The 24,713-nt window shown below is 42.2% G+C and overlaps 1 protein-coding gene across 1 annotated transcript in view; it reads right to left on the bottom strand.

The window, feature by feature from the left end:
• Positions 1 to 9,016: 9,016 nt before the first annotated feature.
• PPFIA4 (PPFI scaffold protein A4) overlaps positions 9,017 to 24,713 on the bottom strand; it is a 1,997,086-nt gene continuing 1,981,389 nt past the window's right edge. Inside the window, exon 31 of the mRNA XM_078644121.1 lies at positions 9,017 to 9,096. Coding sequence (XP_078500247.1) covers positions 9,055 to 9,096 — 42 coding nt within the window. The 3' untranslated portion in view covers positions 9,017 to 9,054. The remainder of the gene's footprint in view (positions 9,097 to 24,713) is intronic.

Here is a 24,713-nt window from a genome sequence, read left to right as displayed (position 1 = left end):
GATTAGCAAATTGCGAATCGCAATTAAGGAATACTTTCCCATTCATTTCCATGGGCCGTGAGGCCCCTAGGAATGAATGGGAAGTTATTCTCAATTTGCGATTCGGAATTTGAGAATCGCAAATTGAGAATGATTTCAAGGGTGCAGGGGTGTCCAAAGGACACCCTGTTGCACCCCTGAAATCAGCATCGGTGCACATGTGGTGCACATGGTTAACAACCTTTACAACACAACTTTTACAAACGCACTACCATTACAACGAAACTTTTACAACGCAACATCCATTACAATGCATGCATTTACAACGCAGTCATTACAACGCATGACACTGCAACGCATGTCATTACAACGCATACCATTACAACGCATAGCATTACAACATATAGTACCCCTACACTATCCAACACTTACCCTACTGTTGCACCCCCTGGAGTTAGAATAGTAATTTTTACCCCTACAGTATCCAACACTTACCCTACTGTTGCACCCCCTGGAGTTAGAATAGTAATTTTTACCCCTACACTATCCAACACTTACCCTACTGTTGCACCCCCTGGAGTTAGAATAGTAATTATTACTACTACACTATCCAATACTTACCTTACATGCAAAGTAATGTTATGCGTTGTAATGGTATGCATTGTAAAGGTAGTATGCAATGTAATGGAATGCGTTGTAAAGGTAGTTTAAAGAAATTTGTTGTAAATGCATGCGTTGTAATGGAATGCGTTGTAATGGATGTTGCGTTGTAAAGGTAGGCGTTGTAAAAGCATGCGTTGTAACGTCATACATTCGTGCACATACATGCCCTAATGTATGTGCCTCACATTGAACTTTGAAAAATGCAAAAAAGTGCATTTTTCAAGGAATTCTCAAATTACCACCAACTTGAAGTTGGTGGTAATTTGCGATTCCTTAAGGCCAATTTGCATTTTTTTATGCTTCATACATTGCATTTAAGGAATTGCAAAATTTGCGATTCCTTAAATGCAATCGCAATATAAGGAATCGCAAATTTTGCGATTCCTTATTTTGCACGCAGATTTCTTTGATACATACCATTTTGCACTAATGCGTTTGCAAACGCCGAAATTCTGCAAATTTCAGCGTTTGTGAACTCAATAGTGCTTGATACATATGGCCCTTACTGTCTGTCGGATATGGATAAGCATGTACTTGATATTAAAAATGTAAATCCCAAAGACAGTGCATCAGCGCACAAGAGTGTTTGCAACCTCCGCAAGGACATAACAGCACGTGAAAGTGATTCTCTCAGCCTCTCTCTGGTGGTCGCTGAACATACCTGAGTCCCATTTCAACCAGGAGTGGCCGAGCGTGGAGCAGCCATAGGGGGCATACCTAAGGAGCGGCTGGGGCAGGCAGCCGAGGCTAGGCAGAGGGTTGCACTGAAACGTATAAGAAATGTATTTATATCTATGCTAAAAAAAATATTTCATTAATGTGACTATGACTCCATATGCTTATAAAGGACCCCCCTGCCATTACCATTTTACATTTAAAATTCCATAACTGAAAGGCCAGGGAATCAAGCCTGTATTTGGAGATCTGTTAATAACATAAGAGAAGAGAGTGGTAAATTACTTCTAAGGTCGGTGGCGCATTCTCGCATTTGTATGACTCAATGTACTATAAATGCAAACACAACTCAATAAAGTGTTGTTCTTTGTCGTTTACTCAGAGCATTTGAGCTAAAAGGACATCGAGTTCTCACCCACCTAGTTGACATGCTTCATCGTTGGACTCACTCCTCACCCTGGTCAGGTCACGGGATGCAGTGGTGGGTTCTGTGATAGTTCAGAGCCGGACTGGGAACCCAAAGCAGCCCTGACAAATGTTGTCAGACCAGCCCCCGTAGCATGCATAGCAAGTGCTGAGTGCGAGCCTCTGAAATATTCATGTGCCACCAGCCTGTAACAGTTCCCTGAGGCCTTTGTGTGTAGAACCTTTAAAATACACTATCTTATTGCCTCATTGTTGTTTGGAGTCCTGTAGAGATGTCAACCTTATTTTAAAATTGCCTCACTGTAGACTAATGCAGTTTTATTACGGTTTTACCGCTGGAAAAGGTTAAAAACACACTAGAAGGCTTGCGTTCAGACTTTCATGGTCATCTTTAACGTGTGCCTGCCAATTGTTTAGTGAACTGTGTGTTTACGGCATCCATCTGGACATACATTCCTACAACTACACCACACTAAGAATTTCTAGAGGTGTGTTAGTGTCTGGCTACATGTAATAGGTCCCTAAAATGTGTGAGTGAAAAACTATAGAACATGAAGAATAATAAACCAGCTGTTAGTCGATCTGGTTCCAATTGGAAACAATTCTTTCAGGATCTGAGTGGAAACCTGTGTAGAAATAATATAAGGCCATACTGTGAAGTACATTCTGTCTGTCTCTATTTATTCTAGGAGAAGTTCTGTAAATCCAATAACTTCACCCTAACAAAAAATAACTTTTACAACACACCTTAAAATTATTCTATAGGGCGATTTATAATTACAGAGGTTTGGCAGTCAGGGCAATGAAGCAATTAACTCCTTCACCTTGACTGCACCTCTGCTAGTTAAATTATAAAATGCCACGCTGCCGGTCATTTCTTAAAGCATTGCCAAGGACCGCTGTCAAGGTGCTTACTGCCAATGCCTTTTGCAGTTTGACTCACAGCTCCGTCAAGCATGACGGAGCTGTAAGGCAATCTGTATCCTTTTTTATTTTCAAAAAGAAAATCCCTCAGACTCATTTTCTTTTTGAAAATATAAAGAGACACTGCTCCCCTTGCCAGGGAATTGTACTCCGATGGCAAGGGAACAATTTTGTAGTTTTCACTGCCCCACAGCCAGGGTTTACCTGGAGGTGCCAGGCAGTAAAAACTGACCTTAATTCCGCTCATCTAAATTCGATGAGTGGAACTAGAGTTCACTCTTTGATGTCCCTTTCTCCACTTGGGTTTTTTAATCACTGCAAAGATGGAGTAGTTTCCAGCCGTGATTAAACCAAAGGTCTGCTCACATTTAAATCAGGCGGGATGACCATTGTCTGGGTGTTATGGATGCTTCGTCGACATTGATCTAAACAAGGCCCAATGTTTGGAATGGTTCTCCTGATCCTACGACATTTTGCAAATATCTCCCAAGTTTAAATAAAATAGATAACAGAGTCCTTGGCAGTCAAGAGACACACCATAGCGTTATGAATTAGTTTATTTCATGTTTCTTAATAAATAGACGTATCAAAACGTGTTGATTGTACCAATCAAAAAATAGAGGATGATGAACCTCAACTAAACCTGAACCGCATCAGCATAAGGGGGTAAAGTGGATTTTTTTGTTCTTTTCTACTGACAGATATTAATTTGTATGAGTAGCTGATTTGTAACAGTCTTGCAATTAAGAACCTTACAGTGACATTTGAAATACCAATCTGAAATGAGATTAGCAATATACTTTACAAATACATGTTATCATCTATTTTTATTTAGTAAGTGTTGGAAATTACCATCGTTTTTGTGGGAGTCCCTCAAATGTTTACCTTCTTTTGCTGAAACTGTTTATGTTGGTCACAGGACTCTATACATTTTACTCCTGATAACTAGTGGTAAAGTGCTTGTCTTTTCCCTTTAAAACCTAGTAAAATTGGCATACACCTAATTAGCACATTTAATTTAGTTATAAGTCTCTGGTAAAAGGTAGTACATGTACCCAGGGTCTGTGAATTAAATGATGCAGGTGGGCTTCAGCACTCTTTGGGCCACCCACTAAAGTAGCATTGTAAAACAGTCTCCTGGCGTGCCTCTGCAGCCTGACTGTGCAGCTTTAAAACTGCCATTTCGACCTGGCAAAACAAATCTTGTGCATGGCATTTAAAGAAGGGTATGTAATTTAATGAATTACATGACAAGACCGAAAAAAACTCCCTAAGACATTTTCCACTGTGGAGAACACTGGGTTACACTAGAACACCTTAACAATGTATAGTGCCTACTTTCTGTTTGGGAGCATCCCCTGTCTAATCCCAGACAGGTAGTGGGTGCAGCCAAAACTGCTCCACATTCTACTGCTGTCTCATTTCCTGGGCCCCTGACACAGCATTATTCCAGTGGCTACAATCTGCTGAGCATGTAACTGCATTGGCAAGAAGCTTAGCACCTGGGGCCTCATTTATGAAAAGTGACGCTTCGCTGCGTGAAAACAGCGATGCGTCACTTTTCACTGCGCCCTCCTTGCGAGACCAATGATGCGTCATATTTACAGTATGACGTATCATGGTGCAAGGAGTTACAGATACGTCAGTATTTCTGATGTATCTGTATGGCGCAAAAGTGACGCATTCCTGGAGTGTGTCACAAAAGTGACGCAACTCCAGCAATGTGTCCTTTCGCATGGGGCAAGCCCCATGTGAAAGGGCATGCGCCAGTCTTACGCCTGCTGTGAGGCAGGCGTAAGAAATTGACGCATTTGTGTCCTAGAAGTGGCACAGTGAAATCTTATAGATTTCACTGCATCACTTCTATGGCCCTGCCTTGCGTCAGAACGCCCCTCCTGCATACATTATACCTGGCGTAGGTATAATGTAGCGCAGGGGTTTACAAAGTGACGCATCTACCTAGATGCGTCACTTTGCAAATATGGTGCAACAAGGCACATTTTTTACGCTGCTGGTGCATCACAAAAAGTGACGCACCGGCGCCGTAAAAGTAACGCACGGTCTCATAAATGAGGCCCCAAATTCCTATACTCCACGGTAATATAGACGATCAACTATCCAGTTCTACCACTCTCGAGGGAAAAAGGGGTCATAAGCGTTCTTAAGAGGGCACTCATAACGGAACCAGGGTATCTCTTCAATGGTTAATTAATTGAACTGCTATGTAAGAGTCTAGCCTGCACTCCTTATTTCTACCAAATGTATTCAATCTTTAGTGCAATAAGTGGTCTGTATTGGGAGCTACCCAGTGGTCAGTTAAGCCCACAACTAATGGTAAACTGCTATGTAGAGGCCTAGTGTAAACTAGGTCTAGAACCGGGAGCTCTCTCCAAATGTCCCTAAGGTTTCAAATATGTCAGTACGTTAGTAGAGCTTATTCAAATATTTACAAGAAAATGCTTCAGTCACTTTGATTTTTGCAATTTTTAACTTATTTCGTAACCATAGTTTCAAAACATATCAGCAAAAATTATTTACATACATGAAATCAAAATTATATCAATTTTTCAATCAAATTGTTCTCCATCCATAATAATCACATAAACAAAAATTCTAACATTTCCCAATGCATTTCGAGTCGGATCGACTCTTCTTCAGGGGAATTTCTTAAGTAGATGTGAATCTGTACTTTGTTAATCAGTATTGCGCACCTCAGTCCGAAGTCAGGCACTGCAAGGTTAAATAAAAACTATTGTATTCCTACAAAACACGGAGTCATGTACATTATAACATTAGAATTAACATTCGTTCCCAAAAGGAGTGTGCAATTTAAAAAAGAGTGTATGATTTAAATAATTAGCAGTCCCCTGTGGGTAAGAATGAATGAGTGATAGCTCCCTGCAAGAGAGGTGCACCGTGAAGAAACGTGTGTGGTATACGAATGAGGTGAAAAGAAATGGAAAATGCTGCAAGAAACTAACCGCACCCAGGTGCCTAAGGAGAAATTATATGTAAAACTGAGCTTAATGACACTGAGTGTTTAAGCTGCGAGGAATATACCTAACAAAGTTCTCAACGCGTGTATACGGGTGAATGATAATAGGCCAGAATTTAAATAACACCCTGTGTAAATGATGTGACGGACAGTAAGCGTGAACCTCGCTCGGAGAAGTGAGATGAAAATGAACTCTTACCAACAACTATTGCTGCCCGATGTTATGATAAGGAGTCAGTAGGAGTTTAGATTAAGCGTCTGTCGTTATCGAGTCCAACCACTGTAAAAATTGAACGGAAACCGTTACCAATGTTACCGCTCAGGCGGGAAAGGTAAACAACCAGGGGGGTGGCTAGTGGGTTATCTTACCGCTGTAGCGCTATCAACAGTATCCGATTTTTCCTCCCTCGTTTCTCGATAGCCTGTTTCCAAGGCGACCTGGTTTAAAAGAACGAGAATGGAAGAATGAAGCCTACCCGCTTTGTCTTGAATTGTAAACGATGTCGGTCAAACGCCATAAAGGCGCGAGCGCCTACCTTCTTTCTCTTGTGAGACGCGACCTTCGACCTCCCGATAAACTTCCGGTGTAAACATCCGGTACGGGAAACGCTTCCTTAAATACTGGTGCATGGCGTGGAACCTAATGTTTCGCTGTTAACTGACATATATTGTAATATATATGTACCGTAGTGGCTACAAATTGAACTTGAGGTGCATGTCAAATAAAGGATTATAAAAAGTACAGTGAAACTAAGAAATGGGAGAGTGAATGAAAGTAGAAAAGTCTTATGGAGAGTTTATTCCCATATAAAGATTGATGTGGGGGTGGTGAGGGAATGCAATGTCAATCCTGTACAATTTTTGAATAAAAAGCAATCACCAGGTCAGGAAGTTAACATGGTAATCAAATGATTAAATATGTTAAACTCTCCCAGTTATCTGATATATGTATTATGATTATGTAACATTATAGGAAACATACCATCTCATACTGATCATTAAGCCCACCTGGTGTCAGTGTACCTAACTTTTTTATCCAAAATGTCTCTCTCCGTGCTAGGGCTACATTGTGGTCTACGCCCTTATGTTTCTCTACCACCTCTAGAATGGTGAATCTGAGTTGAGGTATTAAGTGACTGGACCCAGTCCAGTGTGTTGCTAGGCTAGATGTTGTTGACCTGTTACGTATAGTGCTTTTATGCTCGATGATTCGAGTCTTCACTTTACGCGAAGTCCTTCCCACATAAGTAAGTCCACATGGGCATAATATAGCATAAATAACACCTGTAGTGTTACAATCTCCACTGTGTTTCAAACTGATGGCTTTACCAGTGTGAGGATGCATGAATTCTTTGCTCACAATTGCATTGTTGCATTGTCCGCAGTTATAACATTTCCTCATCCCTTTATAGTCAGCTTTAGGATTGTGTTGAGGTCTCTTCAAAATTTCCCTGATGTTTTTTGCTCTTGTATGTGCTATAATAGGAAAAGTCTTAAATAAGTTGGCAAAGTCAGGCTCATTGGCTATCATCTCCCATCGCTTTCTAAGAATCTGTTTTATCCTTTGTGATTGTGTTGAATGTTTCATCACAAACACTATTCGATCATTAGGGGATTTTTCAGTTTTCCTCAGTAAAGTATTTCTGTCCAACATGGCAACCTTTTGTACTGAGGTTTCCAGTATTTCTGTCGGGTAACCTCGAGCAATATATTTTTCCACCTGTTCTTCAATCATAGTTTTGCAATTGGTTGGTTCTGAAGATATACGTTTGATCCTTATTAGTTGTGAAGTCGGTAAATGATCTTTCAAATTTTTTGGGTGGGCACTTGTATAGTGTAATGCATTATTTACATCCGTTGGTTTGCGGTAAATTGTAGTTGAGATGCCTTCATGTGATTTGTTGATTTCAATGTCCAGAAATTGTATTTGTTGTTCCTGAATGTTATGAGTGAATTGTATTCTGGGGTTACAATCATTGAGTTCTCTGATCAGTTCTTCCAACTCACTCTTTGTGCCGCGCCAAATTATCAAAATATCATCAATAAATCGTAGAAATAAAATTAAATTTGCCGTCCACCTGTGGTTGGATAAAATGTGCTGTTGCTCGAAATAGGCCATGAAGGTATTGGCGTATGCCGGCGCCCCAGAAAATCCCATTGACGTGCCAGTCTTTTGCAAAAAGAATTTTGTTTTCCAAGAAAAGTAACTGTGATACAAAGAAAAATGTAAGAGTTCTAACAGAAAAATCCCCAATGGCTGGTCCACGTTTGATTGTAACAGTCTCCATTCTATGGCTTCTAAGCCCTCTGTGTGTACAATTGAAGTATAAAGTGCCACCACGTCAATGGTGCACAGTAGTGTGGTCTCTCCGATGAGGTGGTTAACTGCTTTTAGTTTCAGTAAACAGTCTGTCGTGTCTTTTAAGTACGTGTCCCAAGACTGAACCAATGGTTGTAAATGGTAGTCGATAAAGCGTCCTACTGGTTCATGAATCGAACCGCATCCTGCCACGATGGGTCTAAAAGGAGGATCAGTGATGCTTTTATGTATCTTGGGTAGCATATATATATGCGGTATTTGCGGTGTGTTGGTTCTGAGGTATTTGCCAGTGTTGGTATTAATGATGCCCGAATCCTCTGCCTGGGTGATGATTGTATCCAGTATTTTACTGAATTCCTCAGTAGGATCCTGGTCCATCTGTATATATGTTTCAGAGTCGAACACATGTTGATCCACTTTATTATCGTAAAAAGTTGTGTCCATCATCACCAGTGCCCCTCCCTTATCCGCCGGTTGGAATGTGATTGACGTGTCTTGTTTTAGGTCATTGAGGATTCTCTTTTGTTTGATAGATAAATTCTGTTTCTTGGGTGATACATACTGAATTGTCTCAAGGTCTTTTTTCACTAAAGTTTCAAAATTGTCTAGTATTTTGTGTGAAATTGGGGACATGAATTTGCTTTTAGGTTTGAATTTTGAAACTATGGTTACGAAATAAGTAAAAAATTGAAAAAATCAAAGTGACTGAAGCATTTTCTTGTAAATATTTGAATAAGCTCTACTAACGTACTGACATATTTGAAACCTTAGGGACATTTGGAGAGAGCTCCCGGTTCTAGACCTAGTTTACACTAGGCCTCTACATAGTAATTAATTGAACTCCCACATCTCGGCGACACATCAGCAGTTTCCCCACTGGGTGTTTCTACATCTCACAGGCTTAGGCATACAGCTAGTGAGCAAATGTCTGAATTCCGGAAGCAGTCCCAAGACCTCATCCCCCTCACACATTTGATTAAGTCCCCAGAAGAACAAGGTGGGCGTTGAGGCTATATAGTCTGATAAGCAACAGGCCAATGTACAGCACCACAGGCAGGCTTGGAAGGCTGGCTTAGAGATGGTCATCACAGAGACAGTTTGGAGTTACTGCGGTCTGCGGAAAAAACACCACAGACATAAGTTGCTTTACTACAAATTACTTTGCAGGGTATAACACACACCAATCAAACAACATAAAATAGATCCAAGTAGACTACACCGATCTCACAATGCAACACCAAACAAACAGAAGCAGGCCAGATGGCCTGGTTATGTTCCCGAATACACCCATTCGGAGGGCGGGGGGGGGGGTATTTGATAACATATCACAAATGACTGTACGTAGGGTAATTCCATATGTAGTGATTTCTCTGCTTGGATATGTTGGACTTATTACAGCAATTGCTGGAAGATTTGCACAAGTAATCACTTTTGCCGCCCCCACATCCCTCTACCATCTCCTCGGATTCTCTCACTACCACCTGCAAAAGTGCCCCTCATCTCTCATATCATAAGATATTGCTAGACATAGCACCCCCCTGAGGTCACAGCTGCCCCCCCCCCCCACAGGTCAGGAGGACCACACCAGTCGCACTGCCACAAAGCCGGCCCTGAGAGACACACAGTGCCTACGCTAGCCAACTGCTTACATGACATGACAATGTGCAATGAATGAGCAGAAGACTATGCAGCAGTGCAATCTACCCCGTCCAGGATCAAAAACATTTGCTGCCTGCTGCGCTCATTCCTAGCGAGTAGAGACACTCTACAAGAGGCAACCTCAATCACCAAAAGTGCAGCCAGCTCCCATCGCTGATCGTCCACATGTATTGTTAGACCACAGGACATGGTGGACACATGACAAATGGTACTAAGACTGATACTCTGATCTGAAATGTCTTAAAATGTCTGATATAGGTACACCTGTACAAGGTGCCTGCAATATACTGGTGTCACTTTGCCTAAACACTGAGGCTGAGCCATGCTGAATTTCCACTCTAGCATGATGTTGACCAAATGTCACTTGGCACATTACTGTATCCTTATGTGTAATGCTGTCAATATACATATGACTCGCTGCTCTGTTGTTTACATGTTTCTCTTCTTTTTCAGCGATTGAAGGAAAACAATAAAAAGTGTATTTAGAAAAAGTGAAACCTGACTGCTTAATGCCAAGACACCAGCAGGTTAAGCACTGGTTTATTTAGTGACTTTAAAGGTCCACCTTGACAAGAATTGCGATTTTTGTTTAAGATGGGTCCCCAACCCCCTAAACTAATACTATCAATTTGTTACAGTGAGAAAGCAAACAACATAGCTGCAAAAGAGAAAAGAATCTCATATCGCATCATAAACAAAAACACTGTTTCCTGTTCTCACTTAACTGTTCCCTTCCCCTCCCATTTCCTTGGACAGCAAAACAAAAGGACAATTGGCTGTCATATGGCAGAGACAAAATCTGCAAATATATCTGTGCAACATACCATATTCACCATCAGAAAATCACCTCCTCTTGGCATTTTCCAGAATTAATACTCATTACTATTACAGCTTGTCAGAGTTCCTACCATAGTGTCATTCCTCTCTTCCAGGGCAGCATACGTCTAGTGGGTAGCGTTATAAGTGGTTAATTAACGATTCACAGACTTTCTCAAATGTATCCCTAGCATTTTTCATATCATATGACAACTCCATCCCTATTAACAGTCCACAAGCAATGGGAACTTTAAGTAACAGCGGATATTTGGACTCAATAGCCTGTATAGAGGCCGAAAGCATATTGGAGAAGAGTGTTTGACCTCTCATGTTTTAAGGCCTAAATCCACGCACAGTAGCACTTGGGTCTGTTGGAACGGAGTACCCCAGCAATTTCTATAATGACTAAAAACATACTTCCAAAACATTTCCACCCAAGGGCATACCCGCCATACATGGAACGCATGTTCTTTTACTCCAACTTATCTCCAACGTCTATCATAAATGCTGGAAACATAGTTTTAGGTGTTCTGGGTGTGTAATATCAAATAAATATAGGCTTAAACATCAATCACATTAGATCCCCTGTGATTCACAGTTAGTAAGGGAGGAGAGTAACACGCTATGTATAGGTCTCGTACCGTGGGAGCAAATACCAGAGGGTACAAGAGGCATCCCTCTCTGGTCCCCCTCTCCCTGGGAAAAAAACACAGATTTGACTCCGATTATCGGTATAGCAGCAGAAGAAGCAGCTTTATTTGTCCAAGTAAAGTTCTGTATATTAGGTCCTTAGGTTATTCTGCAAAAGAAATACGGTAAGATGGACCAAGAGACAAGGTCAACAGTCTTTTTGCAAAAAGGTAAGGTATGGCCATTGGAACTTTTCTCTCATTCACATTTTCCACTAGATGTAAGGCTTAAACCTGATTGATCTGGGTCACCCAAGAAGGGCATAGAATGCAGCTTTTTTTTTTTTTACATACTTTTATTTAGAATGCCGCTTATGAGAAGCCAGATTTTTTGTGCATCTTTTGAGATCCAAAGGATATAGGTCTGTATAATGAGCAAATGTCAACTGCTCTGCCTCATTTACCAATAAGTGCTAAGTCAAATTCCCTCATAGTAGTAGAAATTGCATCTTTTCTAGCACAGGAATTGCAAACCTCTGCCATTTTTGGAACAAGGATGCTACAAGGCCCTGTACAAGATATTGAAACTCTGGACAAGGACATTTATTAGGTTTAAGTCCCAAAATGTTATTATCATTTCGATCACCTCTGCAGCTGCCTGCGCTGTATTGTGGATTCAGCCTCAGCAAGGACGTATAAATAAGACTTTCACCTACTGTTCTTGTTGGTAAAATGTACTGATGAAATCTATAAAAGCTTGTTCTTTAGTCTGCTCTGAGTTAGAAGCTTGACCTTTTGCTTCGAAGCCATTTGGGATTCTGGTTCTGGCTTTAGCATCCTCAACCTTGCTGTAAAGAGACAGCTGCCCAGGAGACATCCACTTACTCCCCTCCTCCTGCATCCACTCTAGGCCGATGACGTCTCAAGCATGCATGGCTGCGAGTCAGAAAGCCGCATTGATTCTCCCCGTCGCAACAAACAGAGCTCGTCTATACCCCATGACAGCCAGAGTCGCTCTTCCTCCCATCCTCGGATGTGAATCCGCTCAATCCTTCATTACTGTAGTGCCAGTTAGGTGTATAGGGAAAATGTGGGGTTTCACATGGGACTTGAGCGGTAGCTCACACCCAAAGCACCATATTTGCTCCAACTCAGGTTATGGCCCAAGTAACATAATTTTCAATGAAAGACTTGCCAAGAAAATCAGCTATTCTTTCTTGTACCTTCATGGGCCTAAAAGATTAAGGTTTGATACATTCGGTAAATCATTTTCCCAATACATTCGGTGAATCATTTTCCCAATCGCAATCAATCCATCAGGCTTCTTACATTAAGGAACCATGGGATGTTCACCTCTTTCCCTAACAAATATAATTAATCAATAAGATTAATGTTAAAAATGGAACTCGTCTGGTCCAAATATTAGCACATTAGATTACCGGCTGAATTTAAACAAGCATTTGCAATGCAATCGGTCTCGCCTTTGAGACCTTATATGTAATTAGCTATGCAGCACATTAGCCTGGGTGCTGAAACATCTACAGCTCTTTAACATGGAGGGAAAGTAAGCACCAAACTGCGGATCACGCCAGGTATGGAAAAACATGGAGAGAAATATTGTTTTTCAGCGGGAAATTGTATAGTGCAAAGCTCTGTTTTTAATATAAAATTAGGGCCTTCGGTGGACATATCACTGAAAATACAAGATTTGAAAAAAATATTATTGATACAGGTGCTTGAAGAAGACAATTTCTATAGACTGGAATCTAGAGAATGCTATAGTGATTCTGGTATTTTACTGACCTCTGCTGGTCGTTTTCTGTCAAGAAAGTTAAATAGAGGCAGTTGCCAGAAAGATTAGAAAAAGGAAAGCAATTCTGGTATTTTACTGATCTCTACTGGTCGTTTTCTATCAAGACAGTTAAATAGAGGCAGTTGAATGGAAAAAAAGTCCCTAAGCGGAAGCAGACAAGTCCGAGGGCTGATCTCCAGAACCCACAAAGTACATACACATATAAGTATATACTAAAGTATATACAATACTTCTCGAATGCTTGACCTAAAAAATGAAAAATACATGTTGGCAACATCGGAAATATATTTGCTAGAATATCGTGTATGCTGGATACCAAGGATATAAAATGAATTAAAACTCCATGGGCAAACCCAGAATGAAAAATCCTCATAAAGGTGGAAAACTGCCTGATAAAGTTTATTCAAGTTAGTTTTACAAGATAAGTGGTTGCATTGCCAATTTTGGTTCATGTCTCTGAACTTGTGGTGCCATCTGAAAATGCACTGTTAATTGCCTCTCAGGACTATTTTTATATGCACTTAAATATCCAAACAGAAATATTTTCATATTATTTTCTCGCAATCTGTCAATAAGTTTCGTGTTTGAGCTACTGCAAAATTAGCATTTGATGGAAACAACCCCCATTCTCAACTACCCTAAAGAAGACTTTTTGAAAAGGAATGAATGAAAAAATGGTTGGCATATTACTCTTTTCCTAAAAGAGAACTTCAAAGGGGTAAAGCTATCCAACACGTGCAACAGAGCATTTACAGCATAAACATCGCAGTTATCAAACTTGCAACAACTGTTTTCCCTTACTTCAGAACACAAGCAAAATAACTGGATTTTTTCCCTACGCAGCAATGTCACTGCAACAAATAAAGTGAAAGGACCAAAAAATCCGAACACACACAAATGAAATCGCAGGATAGTGGCAGAGATTCAAGATACGTGTCACAAACCTGTTAGCAGTGCCTACACAACCACAAAAGGTACCTGAAGCAAAAGTACCAAACAGTAACATTTAAAGTCAAAACAGTTAGCTATTAGTTCAGAACTTCCGCCAAGTTTGTGACGGACAGCATTGCTTTTGGACACAGAAAATCGTTCATTTCTTAGCCATTGCGATTGTTTAAAATAAATAAATAATAGTAATAGTCCATGGAATCGTCACTATTGAACGGTTGTCTTGCCCTGAAGTTGGGGACCAGAGGAGGGAAGTTTTCCCTTGGATTTATGGTAATGTGAGTGATTTAGATTACCACACAACACTGCAAAATGAATATCTTTATCTTCTACATGTCACCGAACTGAAGAAGATATCTAGGCTTTTTCTCGCTGCATCACTTTCTCTCCAGGTCAAGCTCTAGCCCTACGCTTGGGCCAGGAAGCAACTGGCAGTCGTACAGGAGAGCTCTCTACAGTTATATGCTTACCTGCTCCAACAGGAGTTGACATGGAGGGGGGGGTAAGGGAAGACGGGTGGGGGGGGGGGGGAGGTGGTGGGTGGGGGTTGTTAATTCAAAAAGTTGATGGGTATGTTATATTGACAACAGATATGTAGGAGCCATGAAAAACGTGAATGTTAACTGCTATACTGCTAATTATGACATTTATTGATACGGATGTAAAGTGGTGTATTACAAAAATGGCAATAAACTATATTTAAAATAAAAAATAAAAAAACAGATGCCCCACACCCTCCATTTTCCACCTCTCTGAAATCCAGCTTTTTTCCTTTCAAGTTAAAAAAAATAAAATAAAATAGGAGCAATCCGGACAAAAACCAATATTTTAAATGGCCTTGCAAAGGTATACTCCCGCTACTATTGCTGTGCGGTATGTTTCACCAAGAGCTCACCCTTTACACCCAAAGACAGACATGATGCAGAGAAAAGACTGGTTGATGCCGGTTTCACTAGATGTGGGCCCCAAGAAGCAGAATAGAACTGCAGAGTTAAACAACTCGATGTGCTCCCACTGCACACTTGAAGGAACCTCTTTGGCACTTAAAACAATTCATAAAACAGAAACATTGATGCTATATGTGATAGCAGTATTTACATATAAGTTTGGAGCACGATTTACTCACTATCCACCTAAAATGGTGGATCAACTGTCCCCAAGGATGAGACCTAGATTCAAAAACGCTTGTTTTCAAGAAAAATCTGGTCAAGAGGCCCTACTGATATAGGCACTAGTGTGAGCAGTCTTGCAGAAATCACAACACCATCATGCATGTCACAACACCTGTGACGCTTCTTCAAGCTCGATGATGAATGAAAGGGCTGTAATCAGTGCTTTAAATGGCAATAAAGAAGTGCAGGTATTCCCCAAATTGAGATGTGGACTAGGGGTGGGGCTATGGGGGCGGAGCTATTTGCAGTGCTAAGGGACCGAGCCAGGGGCACACATTTAATGTGATTGTGACTGAATTGGTGTGCAGATGTGTATAATGATACAAAAGCATTTCTGGTATAATTTGAGTATTTCATTTCCCTTAATTATTGTAATGCCACGTGGTGTAAGGTGTCCTATTATTATATTGTAGCTGTGTAGAAGCTAGAGCTGTGAGCAACTCAGCCATCCCCCCCAAGCCTAACGGGAGCAGCGCGCTGCCACTGCAGCTTTCAGTCAGCATTGTGCATTATAACAGTGCTCCAGTTTAACAGCTGAGGAGGCGCTATAAATCGCGACTTTGCATTTCAGTGCGGTGATGAGGATCACTGCACTGAAATGCGATAGTCTAACTTGGCAGGACTGCATGTGCCTTAGAAACGCTTACATTTGCCTCTGGCCACATTACTAAACCTTAATTCCCACCGGCTCTGCACAGCATCACTATCACTACCTTCCTCCTCAGTCTGGCTCCAAACAAGTGCTGCCCTACTCTGCTATACCAGCAGGAAGATATCTCTGCAGCCGCGGCCCGTGGAGAGAGTTGCAGGGGGGGCAGGCAGGCGGGGCGGGGGAGGGGAAAGGTGGGGGTTAATAAACACCGGAATCTGGATGATTGCAGGTAAAGGTAAGTAAACAGTTAAATCAATAAAACGAATTTCGTTCCATGCCCTGCATCACAAAATGCGATGCAGGGCACGCTATGAAATTAGTTTAATTCATTTAATTGTTTACTTACCAGCAATCATCCAGATTCCGGTGTTTATCACCCCCCACCCTGCCCCTCCCCTGCCCCGCCTGCCTGCCCCACCACAACTCCCTCCACGGGTCGCAGCTGCATCTCCGAATTCCCTAGAGTCAGGAGATATGCCTGTTAGCAGGCCCTGATCACACACCTAGAGTGCAGATATGTTTTAAGGCATGGGCAAAGTGGGCTATGGCGCAGGGCCCCAGTCTTTCAGGGGGTCCCCAGACAGAGCCAGCTCTGTTCTGCAGAGTCTTTCCCTTATGGCGTGAATTAATTCTTGAACAATTTATTTTAAATACCATGTTTCCTTTAATTTATTTTTATAGTGGGCGATATGTGAGAGACTAATACATATATTTTGCAGAGACATGTTGTGTTTGTTTCATGCACCATCCATACAAAAACTTCCTTTTTTGGACCTCACATATGAGAAATGGGAGGGTGTCACAGAGATTATTTGCAGAATTATTAGTGAGCTACTGCTGTGTTACAATGTTGAAAACCCACATTGGTATCCCTGAATATTTGATGTAAAGACATTTAGAATTTTGACGAATGTGCCTGTTAGTGATCTGGCCAAAGACTGCATGAACGGGCTGAAATTGAATCAGTAATTCAAAACTGTTCCCCACAGGGACCCCACAAATACGTTTGGCCCAGGATCTCCAAAATCCTTAAGGTGTCCCTGCTAGAGTGCTAGTGACTCCACAGAACCTGATTGGACACTGTCAGTAATCACAGTGTGAGTCGGGCCCCTCCCAAACTTCCTGCCAGCTCTGAATGCATGCCTACGGGCTGCCACTCAATTATTACATTATGGGGGTACATTAGCACTTGATCAGAGTGCTTCAGGAAAATGGACCGACTCTTTGTCATCGCGTTGTGCTTCTTTTTCTGAATGGCAATTTCCCTGAGCTTGGCTTGCTGTCTGTCCCATGAGTACCGGTGCCCTCTTTAGACTAAGAGAAGTTCTGGTACTCCAGAGCAGAAAATTTAGAAGTGCCGGTACTTAGTACTGGTGAATACCGGCCCATTTAAAGCACTGGCCGTAATCAACCACAGTGAGGCCTTCCACAAACAAGCATTTGCAATGCAATAGGACCCGCATTTACGCAAGATCTACTGCATTGTAAACGGGACTGCTGGCATGCGAGAAGGCACGAACAACAGAGTGCAGGGGGCGGGGGAGCGAGAAGGCATGGACTCTCGACCTAAAGGGGTCAGTAACCATGGAAGGATACAAATGACTTTATGGTCGTCATAAGAAGGGACAAACAAGCCTAAAACAAATCGGAAGGCAGCATTTAGGAATGACAAAGACACACACCAATGAAAAAGATGGGCGGAGAGTGGGCGGAGCTTTCACAGAGCTTCCGCTCCATACTGAATACTGCATGCCAGGCAAAGCCAGTAGCGCATGTGCGCTACCGCTATAGGCTCGACCTAAAAAGGACACAGAAATAACATTGTTTGGAAGGAAGTATCTGCATGTCCATTGTAATATGTGTTGTATGTATCACTCATTCCTACATTCTTTTATCTGTATTTAACTGTTTTCTAGCTTTTATGACACAAGTCGAAATAAAGCTTATACAATACAATACAAAAGCATTGAATAACAAATCCAAACCCATTTCACAATGCACTACACAATTATGTAGTCCAGTAAAAAAAAGTCCAAAACTTTAGCACAATGCACTATACAATTGTGGTTACATGTGGCACTCCAAAGAGCTGTGTGGATTTTGTTGAACATATGGACAGCGGTGCCTCCTCCGCTAAGGCGAAGGAGTTTCGCCCTACTGCTTCAACTGCAAGTTGAATCCAAAAAACAAAATGATAATAACAGAATGTTATTATAATTTAGTTTTTTGCATTCAGATTGCAGTTGAGGTGGTGGGGCTGGGCTCCCCGCGCCGCTGGGGAGGAGTGGTGGCAGCACCTTAAGTGTGCATGACAGTTTGGCTGGCCATCTTGTGCCGGCCAAACCGTCATGCGTACTGTGCATGTTCTCCACCCAAGCTGTATTACAGCCTGGGTGTGGGTGGAGAACATGCACAGCCTGACAGCCCCTGTCTGAGTGCTGAACCATGGTGCTTAGATTAATCACAATGCTGCTGGAAGGCAGTGGTGTAATCGGGCAAGGGTTTCTGGGAGGCTGTGTGCTTCGCTTTCTGGTTCCAGCTGCAGAGAGGGCGGAGATGCGGCAGCCGGTGGAATTAAGGTACGTGTTTAAAAAAAAAATGTATCCCCTCCTTCCTCCAACCACTTCTCAACACCCCTTTAGTTAGCAGCCGCTACTACGTATGGCACATTTCCTGACAGCTCCCTGCCAGTGCTTTATGGAGAGACAAAAGAGCATTATTGTAGCATGTGTGGAAAATGAGGAGTTGGTAGCACAATTCCCAAGAAAACAGGGGCATGTGGGGAACCACAGAAAGCAACAAAAAAAGAAAACGGACCATGCCATAGAAAAGATCTAGCTACAGATTTAGGCCCACCAGTGCAACCTAGAGAGTATGCACTGCTCTCCCTGGACCAAGTAAAAATCTTATGCGGAAAGGTACCACTTTAAAAAAAAAAGGGAGAGAGAGCAGGTAAGGATAAGGTTCTGCAAAGCAGCATTCTCACTGCACAAGTCTCGCCAATGCAAAACATGGATCAGAGATACTCCCACGTGTAGGTAGCTTAGAACCTCCTAAAGATCCTCATACAAGAACATTCATTGCTATTTGAAGGGGATTTAACCCTTACAGGTTCTTATTCATAAACCCTGATAGAGGAATTAAATAAAGAGATCCTCATTTTATTATTTAAATCTCTTTAGTCTTATTTTATATATAACACATACTCTCTCCTACATCCAGTTTCTGGTTATGTAAAACAGGAAGGTGGAGGGAAGAGGAGAAGGAGAAGCAAAGGAGGAGGAGAGGGGAGGGAAGAATGGGTGCATGAGGAAGATAGGGGGCAAGATTTCCAACTTGGTAGGGTAGGGGGCGAGATACTCATCATCCAGAGCATGAGTGGGTAGCTAGCCTGGAGTTCCAGGGTCTAGTTGGGGTGCTTCCTGGGTGGGTGCTCTTTAGTTCTTGCAGTAGGTGTGTGTCTGTTCACCAGATGTGGGCCTCACCTCCTGTCAATCTGTGCACCAGTAGGTATTGGGGGAGGTGAGCTCTTGGAAGTGTTGAGTAAGGAAGTGTAGGCAAGGTCCTCACATTTTGTCAAAATGTGGAAGTGTGTATTCAAGGGAGGCCAGGAGCTTCTCCATGGCCACTGTGTTCCCCAGTTTGCGCACCCAGTCTGTGTGGGTGGGTGTTGGGTCCATGCCCTATTTGGCTAAGATTGCTCATCTAACAGCACAAAGGGCCAGGGCCATGGCTTTCTCCCTGGCAGAGCAGACAGAGTAGGTCAGAGGATTCGGCAGTCCTAGTAGAATAGAGCTGGGAAAGTGGAGGATGTCGGTTTGGAAGATTTCATCAATGTCTTTAAGAACTTCCGACTGCCTGTCTGGTTGCAATTCTGCCACCAGGTGTCCGAGGTGTGGGGCTTCCACTTTCCCAGTGTGGCCGGTGTGTGGTTGCAGTAGAGGGTGATTTTTAATAGGGATTCATTTCTCACAGCACTGACATGAGAGCTTTATGTAGGATTTTGGACCATTCCTTGGCTGTGAAGGTACAATCTAGCTCGGCTTTCCACCATGGTTGGGCGGGGGATTTGCTGTGATCAGACAGTATATTTAGGAAAATTGTAAATGTTGGAACATAAGTGTTTGTCATCTGCCTTTTTTAGAGATCAATTTTCCACATTTCGTCAGCAGCCTAGTAACATGTGAGGGGGTTGAGTGACCTAGTGCTTGGTGGCTGTGTAGTGCCAGTGTTCGGCATCAGGATGTCACAATAGGCTTAGGGTTGTGGGAAGTTCAGTGCTCCTGCACTATCGAATAGGCAGTTGGTTTGCTTGCAATTGGCTAGCTACCAAGTGAGATACTACAGGGTTGCTTGGGCCAGGTGGAATGTGGGGTTTCCCATGGTGGGTGTGAAGGGAGCCTGCTTAATTATGGGGATCTCCTGCTCCAGGGCATCAGTCCTCGCAGATACTTTGAGTTTCAGGGCTAAAACAGCACAGGAAGCCTGTATTACAACCTGATTCTGCTCGGAGATCGAAAACCTGCTCTTCATCTCCTCCTTAAAGGCCAGAAGGATGTCCACCAGTGATTCTGAGCCCGCCTGAGGAGGGTGGCTGACAAGTGGAGTTGACTGTGAGGACTCCTTCTGCCCATCATGGTTATCAAGGCCTGAAATCTATTTGAGATAGAAATAGGAGTTGGTGTTGCCGCTCCTAAGCCCTTTCCGTTAGCTGGTTTTAGGGTCTGGGCCACCAGGGGGAAGAACTAGGAGGGATCGCTATATCAGACCCCTGAGTTGGACCAAGCGGCATCTCCATTCTGGCAGAATTAGAGTCTCCAGCCATTCCTTCTAGGGCGACAGCCGGGGATGCAAGAACCTTATTAAAAGATTTTAAGAAGGGGGTAAACTTTATTTTAGATTGTACAACCCTCTTCCCTCTACCCCTACTCCTGTGGCTCTTACTGGCCGCTTTATATGTAAATGTTGCTTTCTCCACTTTCCCCTCAGGGCCCTTTTTCAAAAGCTCTGTTGATTTATTACGACCCTTAGGTGTAATATATCTATCTATCACACGTTGAATAGAGGATAGAGCATTCAGTCTTGGAAGAGGCGGAATAAGGTCCCCCTTAATGCGGAGGGTATATTGCCAGTGTGATAGGTGAAATGTAAACTCCTACGTGGCAGTGCTTTTTGGGAACATGTAATAACAACACTGTGGGTGCGGGCCCTAGGGAATATTTTAAGACCAAGCATAGACACAGTCCCTAATATTATTGTATCTTAAAAAGAATGTCTATGGGTCTAATCAAAGAAAACCTTATGCTTTACACGATGCAATGTAAACACCAGAACAGGATAAGAATAAAGAAAAAGAGTGTAACCAATCCTGAAGTGATCCTAAAAGGTAAGGATACCCATCAGTCACCACACGGTACCGCCCTTCATCATTTGGGACACATTCTGGACCTTCCCATCTGTAAGAAATAAATGATGAAATGAGGACTAGACAGAATATCCTCCATCCAAATATGACTCACTGTGCGGTCCTACTGATGTTAATTGGTAGTCTGAATTGGTGGGTGACAGAATTACAGTGCATGTGAATGTGAAAGAAAATGAGTTAAAATTGGGTGAATGAGTAACACATTCTTTATTATTTTTACTCAATACTCCAATATTAAAAATCAGAGCAACAAAGGGCAGTTTTAAACAAATATCTGCCCAGGTAGTATGTAGGTCGACATGTTTCAACAATATAATGGACCTAGTAGTCCTTACCTTCCTCAGGACGTTGGTAAATAAGTGCTACTGCAATGTGCAAATGTGAATAAAGGGTGAAAAGAAAGAAAAAAGGAACGTTGTCACCGGGAATCCTAGGTGTCTATTGTGTCCTTCCTGCGCCTGGACTGATTAGTCACTGGGAAGGAAAAAACAGTTGTTACACAATTGTAACAAGCATCCCTAAGGCATAAGCACATAATCAGGTGTCCAAACGTATCAACCTCCTGATGTTGCATAAAAAGTTAACATCTGTGGCATACTGCTCAGGTACATATATATTTATTTGTCCTCACATCATGTCTAATCTTATTACTTAGATGTAATACACTCCATGCTTACCTATTGTGCAGGAGAAATGAGCCTCACCTCACCTGGCAGCGGCTCAGGGAGAGGAAGCACCGCTCTAAAAACAGGGGAAAAAAGGCACAAAAAACGGTGTTAATTGTTCCTTCTCCACTCGTAGTGTTGTGCATTCTGGGAAAAACCTCCCATTCAATCTCTATAACTTTGCCTCAAATCATCATATTTAGGAATCCGATCTTGTGGATTTACTGTTAGACTAAGCAAAGTGGAACAGTAAAGTCTTTGATTATATTGTATCGGATGCCGTAATCTGATTCTGTCAATGTTCATATCATACTATCATTATGCTCACAAACTGATCGTAGCACATAAGATTGCATAATGGTCGTTCATGTGTAAAAAGGAATAGTATTTCCACCTGTTACTGGTACTGTGCCATACAATTAAATGTGATATCGACCCCCCACAACATCCGGTGATGCCTGAGTCGTAAGCATCAACATGCCCATGAAAAGACTTAGTCAGCAGGTCTTGACATTTTAACGTGACTAACAGACAGTGCCAAGATCGCGCCTTAAAACAGCGTGTCTAGTTAGTGAGTTTTGCGAAGGAAGATGGGCAGAGAAACAAAGCTCTTACCTGTCCGTCGGTACTTCTCGCTGGCATCTGAGCCGACTTGGGGAGGTACCAAACAAACAGTCACGGCCATATTTATTTACCCAGCGTGCTGATAGGGCATCGGTAGTTTTAGATGAATATCACGTAATTAAATACAGAATTCCTTCAGTGGAACACGTTTTGGCTTGGATGGAACTCATAAATTGCCAAGTAGTTTACTTAAACGTGTTCCGGTCAAAGTAATTTACTGTAAAGAACTCGTAAATGGGTTTGAGAGAGAAGAGATCTTGATAATAGTTCTCTTATGAGAAGACATTAAATGTTGAGGTCCCGCTGTGAAGTTTTAAGGTACAATTTTTCCATAGATCTAGTGTGGAGTACCACGAGGTAATGGTAGGAACCACTTATGTAGGCGCAGCATAATAATAACCAACCTAGTGCTCATGAATACATTCAATAAAACGTTATGGATAAACACTATTCTGCACACGGTCAACCCCCAACGGTGTGTCAGTGTAAGGATGCGTGCTTGCCACCCAGAGAATGAAATACAAGTACCCACAATGTATCTCAGTGTCTATAATGAGAGAGCCTCTACATGTGGACTGCTACACTAAAGACAATAGTCTTGATAGTTTCAACAGGTAGGGCATGAAGAAATTTAGGGTGCAGTTCACAGACAGGACCATGGAATTTCATCATTCAGTCCTGTTTTGTCGCTGCCTAACCTGAACACTCATTTTTGCTCTCTTATTAACAAATATTTAGATAGGTCCGTAACATGGTCTGGAATAAATGGTTGTTCCAATACTGTCCATTGGAAATCCGATGGACTGTGTTTCGCCTCCAGAAAGTGGCTCATGAGCTTAGTGGCTTGTTTTTTGCATCTTATAGTGCTTTTGTGCTCAGAAATTCTCGACTTAATTCTGCGGGTAGTCATGCCTACGTATTTCTGCTGGCACGGGCAAGTGAATAAGTATATAAGGTTATCACTATTACAATTAGTAAATCTTTTTTGTAGCCATGGCCTGTTCGTACCAATGTCGATCTCAAGTGATTTTCTTGTCTGTGGACAGGCTGCACAGGTGCCACAGGGATAGTGGCCCTGAACTGACGGTAAGTCCCACATGGTACCTACATTGTGTGGTGTCCTGTTTCTGGGTCTTGTGTGGGCCAAGCTATCTCTAAGGTTCGGGCCACGTTTGAATGCAAAAAGAGGAGGCTGAATGGATTCTTGGCCAGTGTTTAGTATTGACCAATGTTTTCTAACTATCCTCTGAATGTTGTTGGATAGGGTGCTATATGTATTGACAAAGGTCAATCTCTGCAAACCTTGTTTAGGTGCTGAAGGTTCTAGGAGAGCTTCACGGTTGTTGTTTTTTGGCACGTTTCAGAGAGCGGTGTTTCAATTTGGGTGGATACTTCCTCAGATGCAGTTGTTCAGTGAGTAAGGTGGAATGTTCCTTGAACCAAATGTTGGTAGAACAATTTCTCTGTACTCTCAAAAATTGCCCATAGGGAAGATTATCCCTAAGGGATTTCGGAAGATGGCTATCATAGCATAGTAGAGAGTTGCGTGACATGGGCTTTCTGTACAATTCTGATTGACGACCACTGGGGGTAACTAAAATGAGTAAATCCAGAAAAGCTAGTTTTTTTTTTCAAAATCTACAGTGAATTGTAAAAATTCATTTCTGTTGTTGAGCCAAATAAGAAAGTTCTGCAGGTCTTCAGTGTTGCCTCGCCAAATGACCAAGATGTCATCTATATATCGTTTCCACAACCTAACCCAGTTGTGGAAGGGGTTGGTTGTGGTAAGTATGTGTTCTTGCTCAAAGTGGTGGACATATAGATTTGCCAATCTCGGAGCAAAAATGCTCCCCATACTGGTGCCTGAGGTTTGTAGGTACACCGTGTCTTCAAATTTAAAGAAATTCTCTTTCATGGCGAGGGTGGCACATGCCATGATGAATTGTACCGGGGTAATGGAATCAAGATCCCGAGCCATTAAAAGAGTAGTAATGGCTTCCAGAGTTTTGTCCTGAGGGATTGATGTGTATAGTGATTCCACATCGAATGATACTAGGTAGTCAGTAGTGGTGTCAAATTCGATCTCCGGTAAGAGTCGTAGCACGTCCTTGGTGTCTTGTTTCATTCACCATTGGTCGCAAAAAACGGTCCACAAATGTGGAAAATGGCTCTAAAACAGATCCTATGGCAGAAATTATAGGCCGTCCTGGAGGTGGTCTTGTGTGTTTTGTGCATCGTAGAACATAGCATGGCATAACAGGATGTTCCGTGCACAGAAAGCCAGCCTCCTGGGCAGTGATCCATACTTCTGCTAGGGCCTCTTCCACC

The sequence above is a fragment of the Lissotriton helveticus genome, chromosome 5_1, assembly GCF_964261635.1.
Source record: "Lissotriton helveticus chromosome 5_1, aLisHel1.1, whole genome shotgun sequence".
In the NCBI taxonomy this organism is placed as follows: Eukaryota; Metazoa; Chordata; class Amphibia; order Caudata; family Salamandridae; genus Lissotriton; species Lissotriton helveticus.
Note: the sequence above shows the minus strand (reverse complement) of the source record. Positions and strands in the feature narration are given on the sequence as shown.